We start from the raw sequence: 22185 nt of genomic DNA on the forward strand, positions 1-22185 counted from the left end.
GCCTTTCACATGTTTTATTGTGCTTGTTATGTGTCATCTTTCCAAAAAAGATCTGTACGGCATATGATCCACAAGAGAATGCAGTGCAAATTTATAGCTACAACTCCGTGAACTTCCTGAAAAAGCAAGTAAGAACAAGGAGTGGAAAAATACAGTATATCGTGGAAGAATACAGAATGCAAAGGGAGAATACTCTTAGGTAAATCAAGGAATAGCTACGTGGCATCCACATGAATATAGGTTGAGTAATAAGATCCTAAATTTACATGGAAAAAATCATGGGGTTGGTATGCTGAAATTCACTTACATCTAACTGAATCTCAGAACCCCTCAGACCAAATGAGGGGGCACAGAAAGAACTGCACATATTCAAAAGGCACAGGCAGAAAGTTAAATTTGAAAGACAATACATGTGGAACAGAACAGCACCTGCAAGTCTTCAGATTTTCCCATCTGGCTACAGATATAGAAATTATATAGACACTCGTGATCCGAAGTGTCACGAGTCTTACCTCCATACAACCTAAAATTTAACATTTCCTAGGCCCCTTCACACAACATTCACAGTGAATAAATCCAATAAATCACTCTCCTAAAGAAGCCCAATGTCCTGCACCTCCCCTTCCCTTAAAGGGCAAGCTAAGACCCTTAGCAAGAGTCGACTGGAAATGGAGCCAGTATGAAATTTAGGAAATAAGCTGTATTCTACAAGTCCCATGTTTGCCATCTATCCCCAAACAGCCCTGCCAAGATTTAGTGTTTATAACCACGAGTAGAGGATTTCTCACCTTGTGTGTAATGGAAGAGCTATAAAATGGACAGGAGGATGCCACCAATAAAGTGCACAGAAAACAGATGCACAGGGCAGGGTTTGTCAGTTTTACGGAAGAGAAAGCAAAGAAAACAATTCAGATTCTGAGTTACAGTCATGAGGGTTGCTTGCTATTAGAAATGCATCTTCAAAATTAAATGTCATTTTTATATAGAGTGCTCCTTTCCGGGGGCAGTATTCAGCTGAGCACTTCAATGCATGTTTGAAGCCTGTTCGTTTGCGTATGTCCCAAGCACCTCCTTAAAACACTCTGCTCAGCTGGAACTTGAGAAACCCTTCTGCTTTTTCTTTTTTAGAGCATCTGTTATTTAACACACCACAAATGACAAACAGCAATCGATCAGACGTTATCCCAAACGTAAAACAGAGCAATACTCAGATGATCCCTGAGAAAAACTCTCCCAAGCTGTCCTGCTCTTTACTTGCATTTTCTTTTTTGCAGACAAGCTTCTCATCTTTCCTGCTAGAAACAATAAAATATCACAGCGGTACATTTCTTGAGCTTTCACCTATGAAAAATGAGAGGCAGCATATAAACTTTCTAAAAAAGAATATTTGTCATAAGCCTGCATAGAAGGACTAAATAAAAATGACGATCTGATGAAAGAATTGTTTGCATGAGTGCTAGGAACAGTTTGCCATTCATAGTCTTTAAAGTTTAGGAGAAGGAAAATATCTTTTCATAGTCATTTTTCTGTTCTTTTTGAGTCAACACATTGCCAGCTTCGCTCTGTAAATTCAGGAGGTATTTTACAGAACGGTTTCCATTAAATTTATAGTAGATTATTTTGTCAGCAATAAAACTGGCTGCATTTTTTTCAGTTAAATAGTTTTATTTTCAACAATCTGGATTTTTCAGTGACATTGTTTTCCTTGGAGGGAAACGAACATTTATCTCAAGTATAACAAAAAAGAAAAAAAAAAAGCATCTACCTTCGTTCTGCAAATTCAAAACTACTTTTGATCTCCAATTAAAGCTATTGTGCAGTAAAAAATGCTTCCAAAATCAAAGCAGAAAGCGTTGTTGTTAAGCCAAAAGTAATTTCTTGGAGTCTTGGCTTACAAAACAATTATATTTTTTTTTCCTTATTCTACATTGGAACAAAACAATTCATAGCCAACGCTAAGTCTCATAAAGGTAGAACTATTTGGTTCCATTAAGGACAAAGCTGTGGCCTAGCAAGAACTAAAAAAAAAATAAATAAATAAAAATCTCCAGAGCCTCTAGTTTTTGATGAGCAGACATTTGTGTTTTTGTTGTTGTTGTTGTTTTAATTATTATTTTTATTTTAAAAGTGGGAAGAGCCTCTTGTCTCAAATTCCAAAAATAAATAAAGTTGTTGAATTTATTTTCCTTTTTTTTTTTTTTTTTTTTTCAGGCTCAAAGATTACATCAATACCTGAGTAACTGAAGTTTCGTCTGATGCTTTTTTGAAGCTGATGTCTCTATTACCAACACTGCTCTTGCCAAAAAAACTACAAACGCAAATACGGGCTACACATGAATCATACTCTCCCCCTTACCCTAAACTACTGTTTTTCCTGGCATGTAGTCAGTTTGCAGAAAAAAAAAAAAAAACACACACAGAAGACATCACTAAAGCTAAATACATTTGTCCCGTCCTTGGAAGTGTTCAAGACCAGGTTGGATGAGGCTTTGAGCAACCTGGTCTAGTGGGAGGCGTCCCTACTCATGGCAGAGGGTTGGAATTGTGTGATGTTTAAGGTCCCTTCCAACCCAAACCATTCTGTGATTCTGTGGTTGTCTGGAACACCAGATTAAGGACAGGTAATGACTGCGTTTTCACATGCAACGTTTCTATATTCTCCTCAGAAACTGCCCCTTCAGTTCTGCCTAATTATCCAGTCTCTCTTCTAGTAACTCAGTGCATTATATCCTGCACTGCATTAAAAGATCATCCATCTCCTACTCATCTTACACGAACACCTCCACATTTTTCCAGTTTGTTCTTTTGTTAAAATGCCCTCTAAGAATAGTGGCCTACCTTGGGACACACAGACACCCACTAAAAGCATGACAACATTATCTCATGTCCAGTCATCTTGTACAACATCCTTCATCCACAAAAGGAGGAGTTTACAAGGCACTGTCGACAAATGCAAATGTTCTGTGAAAAGCAAAACTCGTTAATCCTAATGGGATCACGAGCTCTGTGCATTTCTCCCATCACATCATAACTGACCGTGCCTCTCTGCTTCATACCTTAGAATCATAGAATGGTTTGGGTTGGAAGGGACCTTAAAGATCATCACACCTCCCTCCAGAGCATCTTCAGTTATGTATTAGCACCGCCCCTAAGATATCCAACTATCAGCTGGGAAAAAGAAAAAACAGGAAAAAAAAAAACAGGATGTGCTACAGCTGGTCCTGACTAAGCCATGCCCAAAGAAGAAACAAACTTAACCACTAAACAAAGTTCTCATTAGTCTGCAAACCTCTCCCTGCTTATCCACCAGTCTTCAAAAACGTCAGAGAAATATAATTCATCACTGTATGCTGGAAGGGAAGACGCACAAAATCTCCAGAGCAGCTGTTTCTCTTTCGTACCTTGGTTAGTCCAGATTTCTTGGCACTCAGGAGCAGCTCTGCCTTTATCTCCTCGATTCTTTGGCGGTCCTCTTCATTCAAGTCTGACACAGATTCCTGAGATCGGCTGGCCAGCTTTAGCTTCACCCATGCTACACGAAAAGGACATAAAACAGAATGATTACTTCTCTTTTTTGCTCATCACTTACAGCAACAGTTTTATAATTTAAAATCCTAACTATGCTATGCATTTCTAACTATTACAACAAAGGAAACGAAGATTAGTATCAAATACGGTGGTTTGAACATATGAAACACACTCCTGGACAGACTGACCGGGAATATGATTCAAAATGGACCTTTTGAGTATTTGTTTGGAAAAATGGATCCAGGACCCACTGCCTGGTTCTGTCATTTTTACAGCCTCAGGCTCAAGCCAACACTCTTACACAATCCCTTCCCAATTAAAGTAGCACATTTCTAATAGCTATGTGGACAAAACCACAATAACAGTTTAGGCAAAAGAAGCGTCCAAACTGGTAAAATACAATTCTATCCTATTCTGTCATCCTACGTAAGAAGACAAAGACATTCATTGTTAAGCCTTGTCCCATTAAAGCTTACCAGAAGCAACATAATGTGGTATGTGATATCAGCAACATGATGTCAGATGTGGCATGAGCCTTTAAAACCAGTGGAAAAGACTCAGACAAACTTAGAGGTCCCCCTATGCCCATATTTCTTCATTTCAAAAGCATTTCAATGCAATCCAATAAACATATTAAACAAATTAAAGGTTTGCCATTCTGATATAACACTTGCTAGAACACAGCTGAGCTATTTCATTACCTCGTGCTTTCCTCTCCTCTTCATCCATGCTCAGAACTTGTGTCGCAGGTGATCCACTTCTCAGCAAGCTTTTGACACGGGCTGCCAGCGAGTCTCCACTGCTACTGCCATCGCTCTCTTGCATGCCTCCTGCCTTGCTTCCAGCTACACTTGCTTTTGACAACATGCTCTGGAAGCCTCCTGGGACGTCAGTGATGCTGCCTCGAGGCTCTGAAGGAGGATTCCTCAGCAGGCTTTTGACATGGGCAGCAAGGGAATCTCCACTGCTACTGCCATCGCTCTCTTGCATGCCTCCTGCCTTGCTTCCAGCTGTGCTGGCTTTTGACAACATGCTCTGGAAACCTCCTGCGACATCAGTGACGTTGTCTAGAGGCACTGAAGACGGATTCCTCAGCAGACTTTTGACACGGGCAGAAAGGGAATCTCCACTGCTACTGCCATCGCTCTCTTGCATGCCTCCTGCCTTGCTTCCAGCTACACTAGCTTTAGGCAAGAAGCTCTGGAAGCTTCCTGGAACATTGGCAGCACTGCCGAGAGGCTCAGATGAAGAAGGATTCCCCAGCTCTGAAGTTCTTTCAGCGCTGAGTTTGCTACTTGCATTGCTTTGTGCAACAGCCACAACACCAGGTTGATTTCTGTCTGTAGTTACGCTGCTACAGCCTTCTGGCTCAGACCTTCCTGCAGACCTCCCCATCCTAAACTCTTTGGTCATCTCCTTTATCATCTCTTCACTGCTACGCAAATTGACATCAGAAGAACTTCTCCATCTTAAATTGCCTTTGTGGGAATCCAGAGGCTTTATTACCGATCCCTCTTCTTGCATATTTCTTTGGGTCATAGTCTCACCTTGTGACAGTATCTTCTGAAACCAAAGGACACTGTCTTTCTCCAACACAGAATCTTTAGGGCCATCCTCCTTTTTAATCAGCACTGAGGAAGACTCGCCAGTTTCTCTAGAAGAGGCACTGGAAAAGACAGGGTCACACCAGCTTCCAGCTATAACCTCTGCCTCTGCCAAAAGCTTACATATTTCTTGCAGTGCACCAGATCCAATCTGAGAATCTCTTTCCTGACCCTTATCTCTCTCACTACCTGTACTCGATGTTTGTGAACCTCTCTCAACATCCATTTCACCTTTCACTCCAGCCAAAGAACTGGCAGTCCGTCTCTGTGAGCTGCTACTCACGTCTTTCAACTCATTTTTAACTAGCAGATCCTGAACACGTTTTGCAGCCAGCATGGGACTCTCTGTGTCAGAATGGCAGTCAGGTGAAACAGTCTGCAGGTGCTGGTCTGGTTCAGCTACCTTGGAGACAGCTGAATGTTCTGCCTCCTGGTGTGTGGAAAGTGGAGCAGTTATCTCCACTTGGTGGCACGGACTCATGGGTTTGTCTCCAAAAGATCTGGAGAAGTTGGGAGAGAGTTCACTAGGCGACAGAATATCAGAGCCAACCGCTGAATTCATTGGTATAGAAATACTGACAGTGGAAGTGCCAGAGGTCAAACTTGTTTGTGTCACTTCAACTGCTGCCAGAAATTCACCTACAAAGAAAGAGAAGATACTTAAATTTGGGGCTCCAAGAAACAGCCAAATAAGTAAAGAGTACTTTTTTCTTATACAAGAGGGACTAATTCTTCCCTTCTTGTACAGGAAGAGAAGAATTACAAATATTGGAAGGCGTTCAGGAAAAGCGTTTTTAGAATGAGACTTGGACTAACAACTCCATGAAAATTATCTACTGGAAGAAATCCGTTAAACCATTTTGGATAAATATCAAAGGAACTACAGAAACTGACTTAAATAACTTGCATTTAAATAAATGGTTATTGTACATTTTAAATAATTGTTCTTAGATAAGCGACATAGTGGTGACTCTACGTTCAAATGAATCCTTAGATCATAAAAGCATCCCTGCAAGAAACAAGAGTGCTGCGGGACAGTATTTCCAAAATACTACAGATAAGCTTGTTTCCTACTAATGTTTGGAAAAGTCCAAAAGCAGACGGGATGCACATTTGGCATTACACTCAGCATTTGGATATGTAATGTCTAATTGCTTTACAGAAATGAACTGAAATGTAAATAGTGTTCTTAAATCCACGCTGGGAGGTACGCACAACTGCGAAAAGCCAGCTCCCTAGTATGCCTACCAACAGGAAATTTAGAATCATAGAATACCCCAATTTGGAAAGGACCCACAAGGATCATCGAGTCCATTTTGTTGGTTTCAAACACAGTTTTGTTTCATGTCCCAACCACTGACATTTTCAAGTACACTTAGCCCAGACAACATTGCCCCCGTACCTATTGCCAAGTGTTTCAGTTGCCAAGCCTCCCATAATGTTTACAGAAAGAAAAAAAAGAGAAAAATAAGCAAGCCCAACAGGCTTAAGAAAAAGATGCATTTAATCTCTTCAGATCAGAAACGCAGGTCAGCACAAAGCACTTGAAAACTCTCAGATATTCCAAGGGTTAGGCAGGTACTAGTGAAGCGGCTGCAGATCTGCTCTTCCCCACCGAGTACAAGATGCAAATGCCATAAGAGTGCATCCTAAGAAAAATACCCACTTTAACATTTAAATGAGATACTACATGGGCATGCCACTGAAGGACTTCTTAACCCAAACTGAACATGCTGTTTTTCATATATAAATGAGTCAACACTTATTAAGGTCGTTATCCATACATTTTTTATGTTGAGATAGGCTGATTCATGAACCGATCAGGTCAGTTTTGAAGTGTGTACAAATTTTGTCACCCTGAACAAGCCAAGGAAGCCTTGGGGAGAAAAATAAACCAAGACTTACTACTCTCACAGAAAGAAAACATTCTGCAACACTTCTTTAACCTTTAGATACAAAACATTTGCTTCTTAAGAAATGTTATGAAAAGAGAAATAAAGATAACTGGTACCACACTGGCTAGATGCCATACAGCCTGAATTTCTTAGTGAAAATGCACACTTCCAATGGTTTTAATGCTTATTTTTCCAGTTCAAATATCTCACATCTGAGATCAAATCATATGAATGATGCAGAGCATCAAAGAAGAAACACGTTTGACACTGCCAGACCACGAACAACCTCACAGGTGTATCTGAAGTTCTGTGTTCTCCAAGGTTTGCACATCACGAGACCTTCCCCTCCCACATACCTTGGGGCTGCTGGGTCCTCGCCAGCGTGTCCGTGGAGTCCTTCAGCGTTCTGAGCTCTGAAGGGGAAAATTCAACTTCCCTGATGGGTCCTCGGGGCACAAACGGCATCAGTATAGTTCCAGGTGACTGATCAATGCCGAGGTTGCGAAGGTATATCTGACAAAAGAAATAAGGAACACACAAGGCACTCTTAGGGAACGTTAATGGATTCCGAATTGCACGTTTTCTCTTCATCATCTTAGAACAGAATAGAGCAGATGAGTTGGAAAAGGCCCACAGAGATCATCGAGTCCAACTGCCTGCCCACTGCAGGGCTACCCAAAAGTTAAAGCATATTAATGTGGGCAGCTTCCAAATGCTTTTTGAACACTGACAGGCACCAACCACCCCTCTAGGAAGCCTGTGCCAGTGTCTGACCACCCTCACAGTAAAGAAATTTTACTGAATATCCAATCTGACCCTCCTCAGAGCAACTCCCATGCATCCTGCCACTGGTTTCCAGCATCTCCCTCAGTGCTTCCCCTCCTCAGGGAGTTGCAGAGAGCAACGAGGTCGCCTCTCAGCCTCCTCTGCTCCACATAAAACACCTCAGCATCCTCAGCCTCTCCTCACAGGACATGCCTCCCAGCCCTTTCTCCAGCTTTGCTGCCCTCCTCTGGACACTTTCAGGGACCTTCACATCTTTTTTTTATGTTGTGGAGCCCAGAGCTGCAAGCAACATTCAAGGTGAGGCTGCACCAACATTGAAGAAAGCAGCAAAATGACCTCTTTTGACTGGATAAGTCATTTTTGATGCACCCCAACGTGTGCTTTCCCCTCAGGTCCCTTCCTGCTGAGCTGGCCCATAAGGACACCATCGGAGACATCATCCCTGGCCTAACTAAAATCCAGAAAGACGAAATTTAATGCCTTGCCTTCATCCACAAGGTGGATGACCTTGGTGCAAAAGGAAATCAAATTAGACAAGACTTTCCCTTCACGAGCCCACGGTGACTACACCCAGTAACAGCTTTGTTCTTTAAATGTCTTTTAGTAGCACCCAGGACAATCTTCTCCATAACTTCTCTAGGAACTAAGGTTAAACTAAGAGGTCTGTAGCTCCCTGGGTCTTCTCTCATGCCCTTTTTGTAGATGTGTATAGCATTGGCCGGCCTCCAGTCAGCCAGGACCTCCCCAGACTCCCATGACCTTTGGTAAATGGCTGAGAGGGGTCCAGCTGTAACATCCTCCAACTCCTTCAGCAATTTGGCATGAATCCTGTCAAACCCCATGCACTTACGAATGTTGAGCTGATAAAATGATTCCCTTACAATTCAGTGACCACAGACGGGGAGTTGCTGCTCCCCCGTCACGGTCCTTCAACTCAGTGGACTGGGCAGCACAAGATGTCATTACTTTTAATCAGTGAGGCAAGAAAGGCATTAAATGCCTCCTCCTTTTCCTCATCCTTACTTACCAGGTGCCCATCTGCATCAAGTATCAGCCCAGTGTCTTCCTCAGACCTCCTCTTGCTGTTGATTTACTTTAAAAAGCCTTTTTTGACGCCACCTTTTTCTTCCCAACTGGGTTCAGCACAGACAGCTTAACATGATCAGACTTTGAAATTTAAACCAGACAGCAGGAAAGTTCCTCACTCTGAAGGAAAAGTTCATTATGGGCCAGTCTTCAAAGCAAAGAGTTGTGAACCCTTCTGCCAGAGCTGGTTCAAAACAGTCATGAAATAATTTTGGTGATCTTGCTATAGGGAATAAACCCACACCCACACTGGGCTAGGGATGAAATCAAGTTCTATCTACAACCAAGACTTAGTTTTACTAATGTAGCTAAAGCAATAAGTCACTCCATAGTAAATATGGCATAAAACGTATGCCTTTTTTTCCTTTTCTGTATAGAAAAATACAGACCAAATGCACACAAGCACTATTTGTAATTGTATAGTGCATGTGTATATATAATTGAATAACGTATTAAATAAAAAAATGCTATCGAGGTAAAATTTCTTCATTATCATTATATCATTAAACGTTAAAAGCAGTTTACAGAAGCAAAACTAAAATCCGACTCAAAAATCTAAAAAATGTGTGATATATATATAGAGAGAAAAACATAACAAGGATGAAACCGACTCTGTGCAACACCCAGAGATTGTCAGTTCAGACACACACAGCTTCATGCCCTGTATTAATATATTTTGAAAGCTGGAACAGTCTCTCAGAAGTAAGAGCCTATCAAAAGCCACCTACAGTCTCCTGAGAAAATTTCTTTCTTTTTAGCAGAGTATCTATGTTTATAGATATTATATACAGCTAAAAAAAAAAAAAAGTTATATTTCATCACTTCTAGGAGACATTTTCAACTTATACTACATCCTAAACTTGCCAACCATATGAAATAAATGAACTTACAGAACTTGGCCAACTCTGTCCCCTATGATACTACTACAAACCTACACTTTAATAGCTTATGTGAGACCTGATCCCCTTTACCTTGTCAGTGATTTATGAGAACAGAATCCTCAAAACTACAGCTGGAGAACACGCTTCATTATATTGATGAGTCTATGATTCATTATATTCATTAAAAAATGGAGGTAGCAGCCAACCCTTATATCTCATGAATTCCATTTAAAATATTCTCCCTACAACATTTATATTTGTTTCAACATGTGTTTTCAGAGACATCCCAGAGAGAAAAGCTTCTAAAACATTGTTCCAAGGACCTAATGATTACAGGAATCATCTTGCAAGAGGAACAGCCACACACTCAGAAGATAATTACATGTTTATGATTAACACAAATCTGCATTTAATTTTCTCCAACACTCAGTATAGTTAACATGGCTGCCACAATCTGCCCTCCACTGGCACCAACAATCCTAAAATGGAGAAGGGAGAACTGAAATCTGCATTAGCCAAATAGGATAGGCAGAGCCTTCGAACATCGTTCATGAGCAATATAAAGAATCAGGAATTTATCTCTTAGATACCGGAACAAAGTGAACAAGAAAGAAGAGTATTTATAGGGGGGGAAAAAAGGCAATTTGATTTGCCAAGAAGTTCTGTGTTGGTTTTGCTATTATTGCAGATCCGTGGGTGTGTGAAGTTCAGCTCTCTCTCCTGCAGCCTAACATTTCCTTAGTCAGCACTTGAGTCTCAACCTCACGTTTGGATAATTATATCCCAATCATTTGAAAGAAGCTGGAAGATCAGAAATGACTTATCAATGCTCTGCAAAAAGAGCTGTAAGCAACTTATTTACAGGTCTTCATATCAAACATCTCACTTACCGCTAATGCTATGTCCTGTCCAGTGGGAAAAACAATGGGACAACTCTAACATCAGAATTATTAGAGTCAGAAAAATGAAGTGCCCTTTAAGATTTATTTGTATTACACAAAATAAATCACCTAGTATTTCTAGAATAACCATTGCATGACATGTTCCCAACACAACTGGATGTCAGAAACTAATTATAAGCATGACAGACTCTCAACTCAGACAACTGATCCTGTGATACCTTCTGCACTTTTGTCCTACTTGCTCTAAGGTAGCTGAATATACTCGTATCCCTTCATAATCAAAGGTAAAAAGTCACAAATTGTTATGAGAACATAACTTACTGGGATCCTTTCTTCAATATTAAACTCTTCTTTTTCCGGAGTTCCCAAACAAGCTGTTGCAAAGGGGATGAAGTTATCGTCTTCTGCACTGGTGAAGAAGTGTCCAGAAACTGCTGAGCCTGAGCCCCCCTGGCTACTTTCCCCAGAACTAGCAGGAAGATTCAAACTATCTTGGGAAATATCCCCTAAATTGTCCGTGCTGACATGACGAGTAGGAATATCTAAGTTATGAGGAAGTTGTTGATTTTCAAGACCATCACAATTCTTCTGGTCATCAGTTGGAGAGTTTCTACCCTCTCTAAGGAGCTGAGCAACTCTTTCACTGGAAATGAAACCATTTGGGTCTGAGCTTTGTCCTGTACTGTCACTTTCAGCATCTTTATCAGTAGGTCCAGAAACAATCTCAGTTGTAACCTTGTGTATCGTGGAGCCTCCTAATCTATTTTCAGACACTCTTAAAACACTATTCGTTTCTTCTAAAGGCTGCACCACCTCTGTTGAAATTTCTGGCTGAACAACATCAGTCATGGAGGTGATCCTACCGGAGACATTTACTGAATTGTCAGACTGAGATCTAGTAAGAGGGTGAACATGCTCTAAGTTTTTCTTATGACAGTGCAAATTTTCCAGGGAATGTGTCTCTCCAGAAGCAGCAGCAAGATAATTTTTAGGGTTTCTACTACTATTTTGCGTTGACAAAATATTGTTCAAAGAACTGGTAATTGCACTGTGGGCTTTCTTCCTTGGAGAAATTCCACTTGGGTGAGATGAAGCCAGTGCATCAGATATCTTGTCTGACTGGCTCATATTCCAAGTCCCCACCTTCTCCATGAAGCTAAGTGATGGGAGGGACTGAATTCTTCCAGTGTGAGGATATTTCAGTTTTAAGGACTCAAAGCGTTTGTCATTTTCCTTCTGAGCACATTGCAGAGAATGTTCCTTCTCAACAGATGTAGGTGTACTGGTAGACAAGTTCTCAGAATTTTCTTCATTTAAGCACAAAGGAGAGGCCTGAATATCTGATTTGATCACTCGAGCACTGGGTTCTCCCTCAGTTTTGTTTGCAAATATCCCTGGAGTAGACTGATAGCTTGGACGAGCAAGGTGCCCAAAGAATGAGCCATCACCTATGAGGAAATTAAACGTAGGGGAAATGTCTCTAAGTTTATGTCCCCTTTCTATGGAAAAATCTGAAATAGTTAATTCACCCCTGCGCACTCCAGGTTCTGCTTCCACTAGGGCATTCTCACCACATGAAGAAGGAGCTTCCATGTCCATCATGACGAGTTGTTTAGGTGTACAATCACTAGTGCTCGTCACAACAGGGACAAGCTCCTCTTTCTCAAATCTTACTGCAGGAGATGCTTGTTTCTGATGATCATCTTGGAAAGCTCCCTGGGGTTCATTAGTAACAGCCATGAATTTCACGCTTCCAAAGTCATTCAAATCTGCTCCATGCTCCTCAGACTCCCTGGCTATTTCAGACGTCTTTGCAGAAAATGCATCTTGTACATCTGAGGTTTTACAACTGTCTTTCCTCAAATCATCAGACAACTTATTAGAGAAATCAAGCCCAGAAATATTCTTGTCTTTTTCCAACTTCTCTAGGTGTCTCACACATTCTTCTGACTCTGTCTTAGCCATTGTTTCCTGCTCCATCTGCATCTCTCTTTCACATTTTTCTGAATTCTTAGTCAGTGCTGTTTTACAAGAGGAGTTGTCAGAAGATGAGAACTCATCGTGCCTTGTTAACCCTTTTTCCTTCTGTGCAAGCTCAAAACCAGGAGCTATCACATTGTTGTCACAAGAGAAACATCCATCTTTTGCAGAAGTACTACAGGTCTGCTTTGCAAGAGAACCTTCCATTTTGTTCAGTCTACTTTGCTGGATTAGCATTGCTTTTGAAGTGGAGCTTGCTAAATTGTCACCTGTTTGGGGGATCGTTGTCTTCCCATTAGCATCATTTTTGCCGTCTTCATTTGCCTCCTTGTCCACAAGTAGATGTCCAGAAAAACAAGAGGCTTGCTGAGACAAACCACCACTAAAACTGGCATCACAAGGTTCCCCGTGTCTGAATGAAAGCGGATGCTGAGACAAAGTGAAGCAGTCACTGGGTGCATCAGAGGATCCTCCTGCATCTGCCAGACACGCAGCTTCTTCCACGTGCAAAGGCTTTGAATGCTCCTCAGAAGCACAAGAAACATCAGGGACTCCTCTATGAGAGACAAGAAAAGTCAGTACATTTCTCATGATGCTATTTATTTCAACATTTCCTGCTTAAGTGGAAGAGGCCAAAGTAGGACTTCATCCAAACAAGTAACTGGGATTTAGCAACATGAGCATAAATACATCCCCTAAACAGAGCAAAATGCAAAGAAATGTAAAGAAAGTCTAAATAATATCGAAAACCTCTCCTGCCCTATAAAGTAAAGGCTTGAAAATTGTTTTTTCTACTTGGTCTGTCAGGATTTTTAGTCAGTTTGGGAATTAAAGGGTTTGTTTGTTTTTATTGTACTAACAGGATACTTCAGTTAAATAAATATAAAATAGACAAAGTCTAAAGAAAATAGAGAAAAAGATAAATAAAAAAAAAAGATAAAGAGATTTGCCTAAGCGGTTTTTTAAAAAATGGAAATGTATATATATAAATTGTATATTGTATAAATTGCATATATATATAAATTGTATGATATAGATAAATAAAATACAAGAATCATCCACTTCAGTTTCTTTGTACTAATTATTTCTTTAAAGGATATTAAATGTAGTGTTTTTTTAATATAAACATTATCATTAAACCTCATTTAATATTACTAAATGTAAGCAGATCATTACCTCGTGGATCAGAACCTAGTTCCACCAGAAGTGAAGTCACAGTACGTTATATTAGGAAATAAATCTGCCCTGTCACACACCAAGTAAGTAGGAGGAAACGAACATCAATGACAATCTAAATATTTATATATACATGCACACTCTTTTCCTGTCTTTAATAAAGGGCAGAAGATTTCCTGACTTCTTTGCACTGGAGTTTTGTCACACTTTTGTATGAAGTCTTTATCAAGACTTTAAAGAAATACTTGCTGTAGTAAAATATTCATATTTTTATATAAAAATTTTAAATGACACGTGTTGCTCTAGTACATACAAAGCACAGAGTCATATAGAATGGTTTGAGTTGGAAGGGACCTTAAAGACCATCTCGTTCCAACCTTTCTGCCATGGGCAGGGACACCTTCCTCTAGATTTGGTTACTCAAAGCCCCATCCAACCTGGCCTTGAGCACTCCCAGGGAGGGGGTATAATATTATACATCCATACATATGCTAGTATTTACTTTATAAATACAAGTTGCACCTGATTTCTGTCCCCAGAATTTGATAAAGTTTATTTCAGAATGTAAAAAAGCTAAAGAGATGTCTGGGAGGGCAGAGTTTTTCATTTTCCCATTTTCCTCAGGTACATTAGGATGAAAAGTTTATGAGCCTTTTCCCTTTTTCAAACCCTTTTGAAGGCAAAATAATGAGAACTCTACTAAAGCCTTCTCTCTACTTAAAATAAGTACATAAAACAAAACATAATAAAAACAAGCAAACAACCACATATCTTTGTTTCTGTGACCGTAAAATAGTTAATTATTTATTTATGAAAGATAGGACAATTTATGGTCACCCAGGAGAAAAGTTATGTTCTGTCATAACACCAGGTAACTTTCTCCTACCTTAAAGGAATAAAATCCATTTCTGATTGCTGGAGAAGTGTCTCATCTGAAAACCTCCGGCCTTGTGTTGAATACGTCAGCAGGGGAAGACAGGGAGAGAATTGACTGTCCTGAATATCTTTTAAAAATAACAACAACACAGCAGTCAAAGTTTGCAAGGTAATCCCTATTTAACTGCCCTGCCAACTAACACAGCCTTCAAACTCAAAAACGTGCTAACTGCAGTCAAGATGACGTAACCCCATCATTTACTCTGCTGAAACATATTCCTTTATGCATTAAATTTAGCTTTTCTTATGTACCAAACTCAAAAGGTTTCCTCTCACCTATCTCAAAATGCTACATGACACTGACATCTCTAACCTCTTAACCTTAAATTTCCCTTTGTGCAAACCCCTATCCTTTTTTGCTCATTAGCCAGCATCTCTTCTAGTGATTTCCTTGCAGTCTGTACATGGGAGGACATCCACAGGGCTGCTACCCAGACCACCATTTATTCCTTTAAAAGAAGAGAAGCTCCAGTGATGTCTTCTCCAGTTGCCATTTTTTCCTAAGTTCTGCTTCCAGCAAAGGCCATATTTATTTTTTTCTTTAGGGTTTAAAGATGCAAGTAATAATAAAATTGAGTTATCACAATTATACTAGCACCACTGTCTACTGGCATTAGCAGTAAGTTTTAGGTTCTATCATGCATTTCTTTGTTGTTTGAAGTATTTCCAACCTTTTTAATTCACTGCTTACAAAAACAAAAGGAAGTGTTTTATAACGCAAGAATACAAACAACTGTAAGCTTGCATTTGATAAATGTAAATGACAACATACACGTTTTGATAGAAGCAAAACAATTACTTCCAATTCAATGATAAGTAAACAGATTTTTTAAGCAAAAAAAAGCAATTTGTCATCAACAGTCTGACTTTCAGAATCAGAGTTCACATTGACTTCAATTAGGTTCATTAGTTTCCAACCATCGCAGACCAGCTATACTCTGGATCACTTACAGAAGCGTAATCACATCAGATAAGATGACCATTACATAAAAAGAATAAAACTTTAACATTACATCAGCTTTATCCCAAGGCTTTCCACAGCCTCTATTACATCACCTGATGAGTGGTATCTGACCAGAAGATGACCTTTGAGTCATTCTTAATTTAATACTTACAATTAATGCTTTTTAATTACTTTAGAACATTACATAATCAGAGCATAATTAAAGGAGTAGAAATAATTTTATATCACACAGCAAAGCTGGATCCAAATACAGATGCCCCCTACTCCAGCCCCATCAGCCAGCCATAATAATAACAATAATAGATTGCTAGTTTCTTTCAGAAATTCCCTTTTATCTCAGCAGCTATCTCAACCACATGGCAAGCCTGACGTCTCCTAGAAGAAGCCAAATTTGTACCTTAGCATCAGTTGTACAGATGGCACAAACATGCTACAGCAACTTAAGTGAGGAGTCTTTGTTTTTCTAGCACCCAGTACCTCTTCAAAGCTAAACTCTCTCCTCTACTTGATTAAATAAATGCATTGCACTAGCCACCATTCCACTGTACTTTCATCATAATTATTTGCAATACCAAACAGGAATGAAAAGGTAAGCTGCCTGTTTTTTTGGATGTTTATAGGAACAGGAGGATTTGTATCATAAAGGTGGGGGAATGTATAACGAGCTACTTCTGAGCAACTGGACATGAGAAAGCATTTGGAAGAGGTTCCAACGCAGACTGGTAAGCACCTGTGCCAAACAGGCTGAAAAAATGTTTTCCCCTTCCACACCCATTATAAAAGTAGGCAGAACAGCAAAAAGGAGAAAACAACGCTGACAACATCAGCACAGAGGGAGCAAGATCCAACTAAGCAAGGAACAAGGCCAAGGATGTCTTTTTGCTACAAATAGTGCCTCGGGGCTTCAACCAAGACTGTGGCCAAATGTACTGGGTTGTTTTGTATTTACGTGGTTTTAATCACAATTTGAATCATGACTTAAAATCACAGAACAGGAGACTGATTCATTTCACTGTAATCTCTAACGTTATTTACAGCTTTAAGGAAAACAACGAGCTTTGTTTCCAGTGGCTGATATTAGTTTAGAACCAAATACATTCTGCACATTAGATTTCTTATTCCCAATCACTAATTGGAAACATACAATGTATTTAATCCACCATTTATTATGTTTAGTATATATTTATTTAAATAATTGTTTTTAATTTTTATTATACTTGAAAATTCTGAGACAGTAGACTGACCACAGATAGCTTGCATACAGAATTGCATTAAAAATATAAAACTATTTATTTTAAGAAACATTAAGCAAGTTGGAATCCAAACTATCTTAGCTGTATTAGATGCATTTTTTCCTCCCAAATCTTGTTTTGCATTTAAAATATTAGCGAACAAAGGAAATAGTAACTGTAGTTATTGAATTAGCCTTGTCATCTCCCATCATGATACACTTCATGTTCTCAGAGCTGGCATCTTATTTTTAGTCATACAATAGAAGAGGAAAATAAGCTCTCTCAATTTTCAGCTTAACTTCTTCACTTTGAATGAAAATGTATTTTCAAGCTAAACTGAAAATCAGAAGCGATTAAAGAAAAAGCTCCCTGCACAATAAAGCCTGGGTGTGCTGTCATTGTAAATGAAGAGACAAAAAAGACTATGAGGGAGGGAACCAAAAAATAATTGAAAAAAAGCTGTCAAAAGCCGTCAAAAATAGAGCCTGCCAAACAACTTTTAATGCATCTACACACGTATTGATAAAATAAATGTGCATATAGGCATACACACACACACCATTAAGTCACAATATTTGGCTGATAAATCAATGCTCTGAAGATATATTATATCAACACAAATTTAAGTACCACTCAATATTTGTGCTGAGAAATTCCACCTCGCACTCAAACTGATGAAAAATTATTTACCATTCTTCGAGCAGAGTTATAAACAGGAAATCCTCCCTACAAGGGTATGCATCCAAGTCAATCCCTTCAATGGTCGTTCTCGTCCCGGTCCTATCCCAAACCCTGGCCCCTAGAAATCCCTACTTTCTTACAGAAGAGGCACACAGATGAGGTAGATATTTGTGAGCAATAAATATCTCACAGCAGAGACCACCACTGCAGGGCGGCCTGGTCACCTGGCATCGCAGCATGGCAAATGGTACCACTGAATCACCAGATTGTAAGGGTTGGAAGGGACCTCCAGAGCTCATCGGGTCCAACCCCTCTGCCAAAGCAGTTCCCTAGAGCAGGCTGCCCAGGTAGGTGTCCAGATGGGCCTTGAATATCTCCAGAGAAGGAGACCCCACAACCTCCCTGGGCAGCCTGTCCCAGCACTCTGTCACCCTCACCATGAAGAAGTTCTTTCCCATGTTGGTGTGGAACTTCCTGGGCTCCATTTTGTTGCTATTACCCCTTATCCTGCCCCCACAAACCACTAAAAAGAGGTTGGCCAAATCCCTCTGTCTCCCACACTTCAGGTATTGGTAAACATTAATGAGATCCCCTCTCAGTCTTCTCTTCTCCAGGCTGAACAGCCCCAGGCCTCTCAGCCTTTCCTCACAGAGAAGATGCTCCAGGCCCCGTACCATCTTTGTGGCCCTCCACTGGCCTCTTTCCAGGAGATCCCTGTCTTTTTTTGTACCAGGGAGCCCAGAAATACATACATATAGATTTTTATATAGATATAGATCTTTGTATGACCAAAGTCCAGCCATACGTTTCAGGGGACAAAGCACCCTGGCAAATCCAACAGAGTCGAGGGCTACCTTAGAGGATGACTTGGGGTCATGATCAACAAGCCAGGACAGGAGCCCAGCCTATTACTGTACCCCAAATGGCAAACACGTTTTCTAAATATATATACAAGGAGAAAAACTGTTGCTAAGTAGTAACAAGGACTGCTCTTGCCAACCTTTTGCTGAAGCGGCATTTGCAGGTCCTGATAAACATAACTCAGAAGATACCCCTAAGATAAGAAGATATCATCAGAGGATCAGAGAAAACAGCCAAGTGATCAGAGAAGCACGCCTCACCACAAAAGGCTGTCAGAGCTAGATCTCGTTAGTGTAATCAAAGAGAAGATTACTGGTGACTCAATCACATTTGTATGTATGCACGTAAGACCAGAAATTTGGTAGTTAAGAGGATTTCAGTTCAGAGGACACTATATAATAACAACATAAAACACCAAAGCTATGCAAACCCAGATGATAAGATACTCCAGAGTGCATGCTTTAGATAGATCATTAATAACTTCAACTGCTATTTTTTTTGCTTTAATTCTCTCTTCTAAGCCTCTCATACATCATCCTAAGAAAGAGACCCCGAGTTCTCGACCTCCACCTAAAGCAATGAAACCAAACCCCAAGAAGGGATGGCCCCAGTCTCTCCACCCCAGCCCAGGGATGCATTTCCCCGTCCTTTTTTTGCACAGCCACCAGAACTTCACTCAGAAGAAGGGTGCTGGAGCTCAGTGCCTTGAGGCAGCACTCGACTGATGAGGCCAGGCAGGGTGAGAAAAAGGGGAAGGAGCAGCTGTGATTCAGCACAGTCGCATCCTTGGTGGAAACCCTCTCCTCCAGCTCGCCCCCTGAAGCAACCTATAGAAGCACCCTTATGGAGTTAAATAAATCACATTTAACTGGGGCTACAAAACTAAAAATATTTTACACAACGTTAACTCTATCCATGTCAAATGTTCTCTCCCTTCCAGCTCTTTTCTTTCTTTTTTTAAAAAAAAAAAAACAAAAAAAAACTTTTCTAATCTTTCAGCACACGAACTCCGATTTTTTTTCAGTAACTTATTCTAGAGGGAGAAGGATCATTGCTATCGTATTTTGGTTGCTTACAATGATCTGGGGGCTCATTACACTCCGGCATAACCTAGGTTTTGCAGGCAGAGAAGCAGGTGCTCGATGCTTAAAGCAGCAAGTGACGTCAGTACAACACACTTCGAGGATCTTGTGTCAAAACAATAATTCTTCCTGCTGTCGCTCTGAAGGTCAAAAGCTTCCTCACAGTTGAATTCACTGAACAAGCAAAGCTGGGCATGCTACTTTATCTTACAGCCTGCTGACAATTCTGAATGCCAGAGTCAAACTGCCATTTGTGGAAGATAAAAAAGGAAGGCAAAACAAAAACAAAACCTTCTTGGCTTTGTCAATCTGTTCCACAATGTAGCAGGAGCACTTTCAATGCAACTGTCATTGTGATTTTTCTTTCCACCACCAAAAGGTGATTCAGAACACCTTCTGAAGAGAGAAAGGAATACATTAGTATTATAGCTTACGTTGCTCCCTTCCCTCTCTCTCGGATCTGGAAATTTAAGCATATATAAGGAAATGCTGTGGTTACTGGCACACACTCTAGAAAGCAGTAAATAAGATGCCAGCAGCATAGGGAGTTCTTAGATCTTGAAGTATCACGTTAAAAAGCCTTATGCTTTCTATTTCCTCCTCCATTTAAAAACAAACTTTGACAAATAACAGGAAACTTTTCTTGATAAAAAGGTTTCTAGTTCTGCAAACAACATTAATGTGGAAAAAAAGCTATACAACATGCAAAATACACTAATCCTACACCAAGGATGTAGTCAAAGCATACCTAACCTACCATGACCTTCTACTTTCTAATATCTGACTTAAACCTGAATTTCGCACATGGCAAAACAAAAAAGGGGGGTTATTCAGTATCACCTAACTCTAGCCAGACACTTTATGTATACATTGCTGTGAGATGTTACCTGTAGACCCAAACATGAGATCTCTAGGAGTGCTTTTTGATTCATAAAGAACATTGCTTCCAAAACACCTCAGAAGTCTCTCCAAATCCACAGCAGCTAGCAACTAATTCAGCCATACCAGCTTTTCTGCTTGTGCTGTTATGGTAGAACAGGACCTCATTTCATCTTGCTAACATAATACTTAGAGAAAGAAAAAAAGCTTAGAGCAAAATGGTTTAGCAATATAATAACTATATCTTGGCAAAAGTCTAAGTTCAGGACTTACAATAAGCTACCTGAAGTTTCTAGGAAGGAAAAAGCTGTGCTGGTCATTACTTCTATGCTTTTGTATCACACAGAATTTTTCCTGTTCCTTCAACAGATGCATTACTTCTACCAAAGCTAACTTTGTCCCAGATTTTGCATTTGCAGGTAGATGTCATCTTCTGTCCTGGTTTTCTTCACAGAATTCCACATATATTCACTGCTGGATTCACAAAACCCTTAGGAGCCACAAACGTTTGTCAGGCTATTCCCAAGGCACTTTCAACTCCATCCCTTTGAGCCAGTTGTTTAACTTCAGAACAAACAACCACGAAAAGCAACATGCACACAAGCAGGTATAGGAACAGCAAATTGCAAGCTGAACTTGCCCTAAACTGGAAACAACAGAGGCTTATTTTAAAAATATCGCAAGCAATCATGCTATTTGCCTATAATTATTTTGTTTGTTTATGAAAAGAACAAAAAAGATGGCGTAGTGAAACCAGCCTTAGAAGCAGCTTTATTCAGCAATTTCAGCGACATCCTCGAAAAGTGAGTCAGAAATATAATAACATAACAGGTGGATAACACTTGATTTTGCAGAGTGATCCTCTGAGGGATATCAGTACAAAGAGAAACACTTCAGGCTTAGTAACAGCATTGTTAAGAAATGCGTTTCCAAGAAGCGTATGCAAGGATATGCATAAAAGAAGTCCAGGTGGGTGCCATGGAAGCAAAGAAACAAAGAAAAATAAGTGCTATCAGCATGCAAGAAGTTAACATACTGTAACTTAGTTACATCATCTAGACCCACAAAGGTTTGCACAGGGAAAACTAACACCACAATATTTGATTGGAATTGAGACAAAGCTAATTCCGAAAGCCAGAAGTTAAACTTGCAGCACATGATCAAATTCGATGAAAGAACCAGCATTTAAGAGCAAAACTCTACACCTACATGCAACAGGAGCATTGCAACTGATGGACAAGAAGCATGGCTGGGGGACTGCTGAACAATGGTTGAACTGGGATGAGTAAGGAAGCAGAAATGCAATAAATTAAAAATAATGCAATAATTAGGTAAGGTAAGCAAGGAAACGGTTCTAGCCTGGGTAACGAAACCAAGTATTGATAACAGTCTTGGCTAGTTGTGTCTGCCATAGGTAGCACAGAAAAGGAAAATAAATCACACAATATTAAAGGTTGGACTAAATGATCTTACAGGTCTTGTCCAACCTGAATGCTTCGATGATTCTACATGGGTATGGTTAACTACACACTACCTAGCTCTACCTTTACTTTTTTTTTTATTGAATGTGCATAGGCAAAAAGGAAAAAAGAAGACTAGTTCCAGTTGGAAAGGGCCGACAAAGATCAACTCTCAGATTTCTGCAGGGCTGACCTAAAAATTAAAACATATCATTAAGAGCATTAACCAAATGACTCAAAAACAGACAGGCA

General features: G+C 40.0%; 1 protein-coding gene across 1 annotated transcript in view; it reads right to left on the minus strand.

The window, feature by feature from the left end:
• ALMS1 (ALMS1 centrosome and basal body associated protein) overlaps positions 1-22185 on the minus strand; it is a gene marked incomplete at its 5' end in the record, with an annotated part of 69165 nt that overhangs the window by 31093 nt on the left and 15887 nt on the right. Inside the window, 5 exons of the mRNA XM_084286550.1 lie at positions 3402-3532; positions 4230-5771; positions 7384-7540; positions 11004-13218; positions 14725-14842. Coding sequence (XP_084142676.1) covers positions 3402-3532; positions 4230-5771; positions 7384-7540; positions 11004-13218; positions 14725-14842 — 4163 coding nt within the window. The remainder of the gene's footprint in view (positions 1-3401; positions 3533-4229; positions 5772-7383; positions 7541-11003; positions 13219-14724; positions 14843-22185) is intronic.

The sequence above is a fragment of the Netta rufina genome, assembly GCF_964035555.1.
Source record: "Netta rufina genome assembly, chromosome: 4".
NCBI classification, from domain to species: Eukaryota; Metazoa; Chordata; class Aves; order Anseriformes; family Anatidae; genus Netta; species Netta rufina.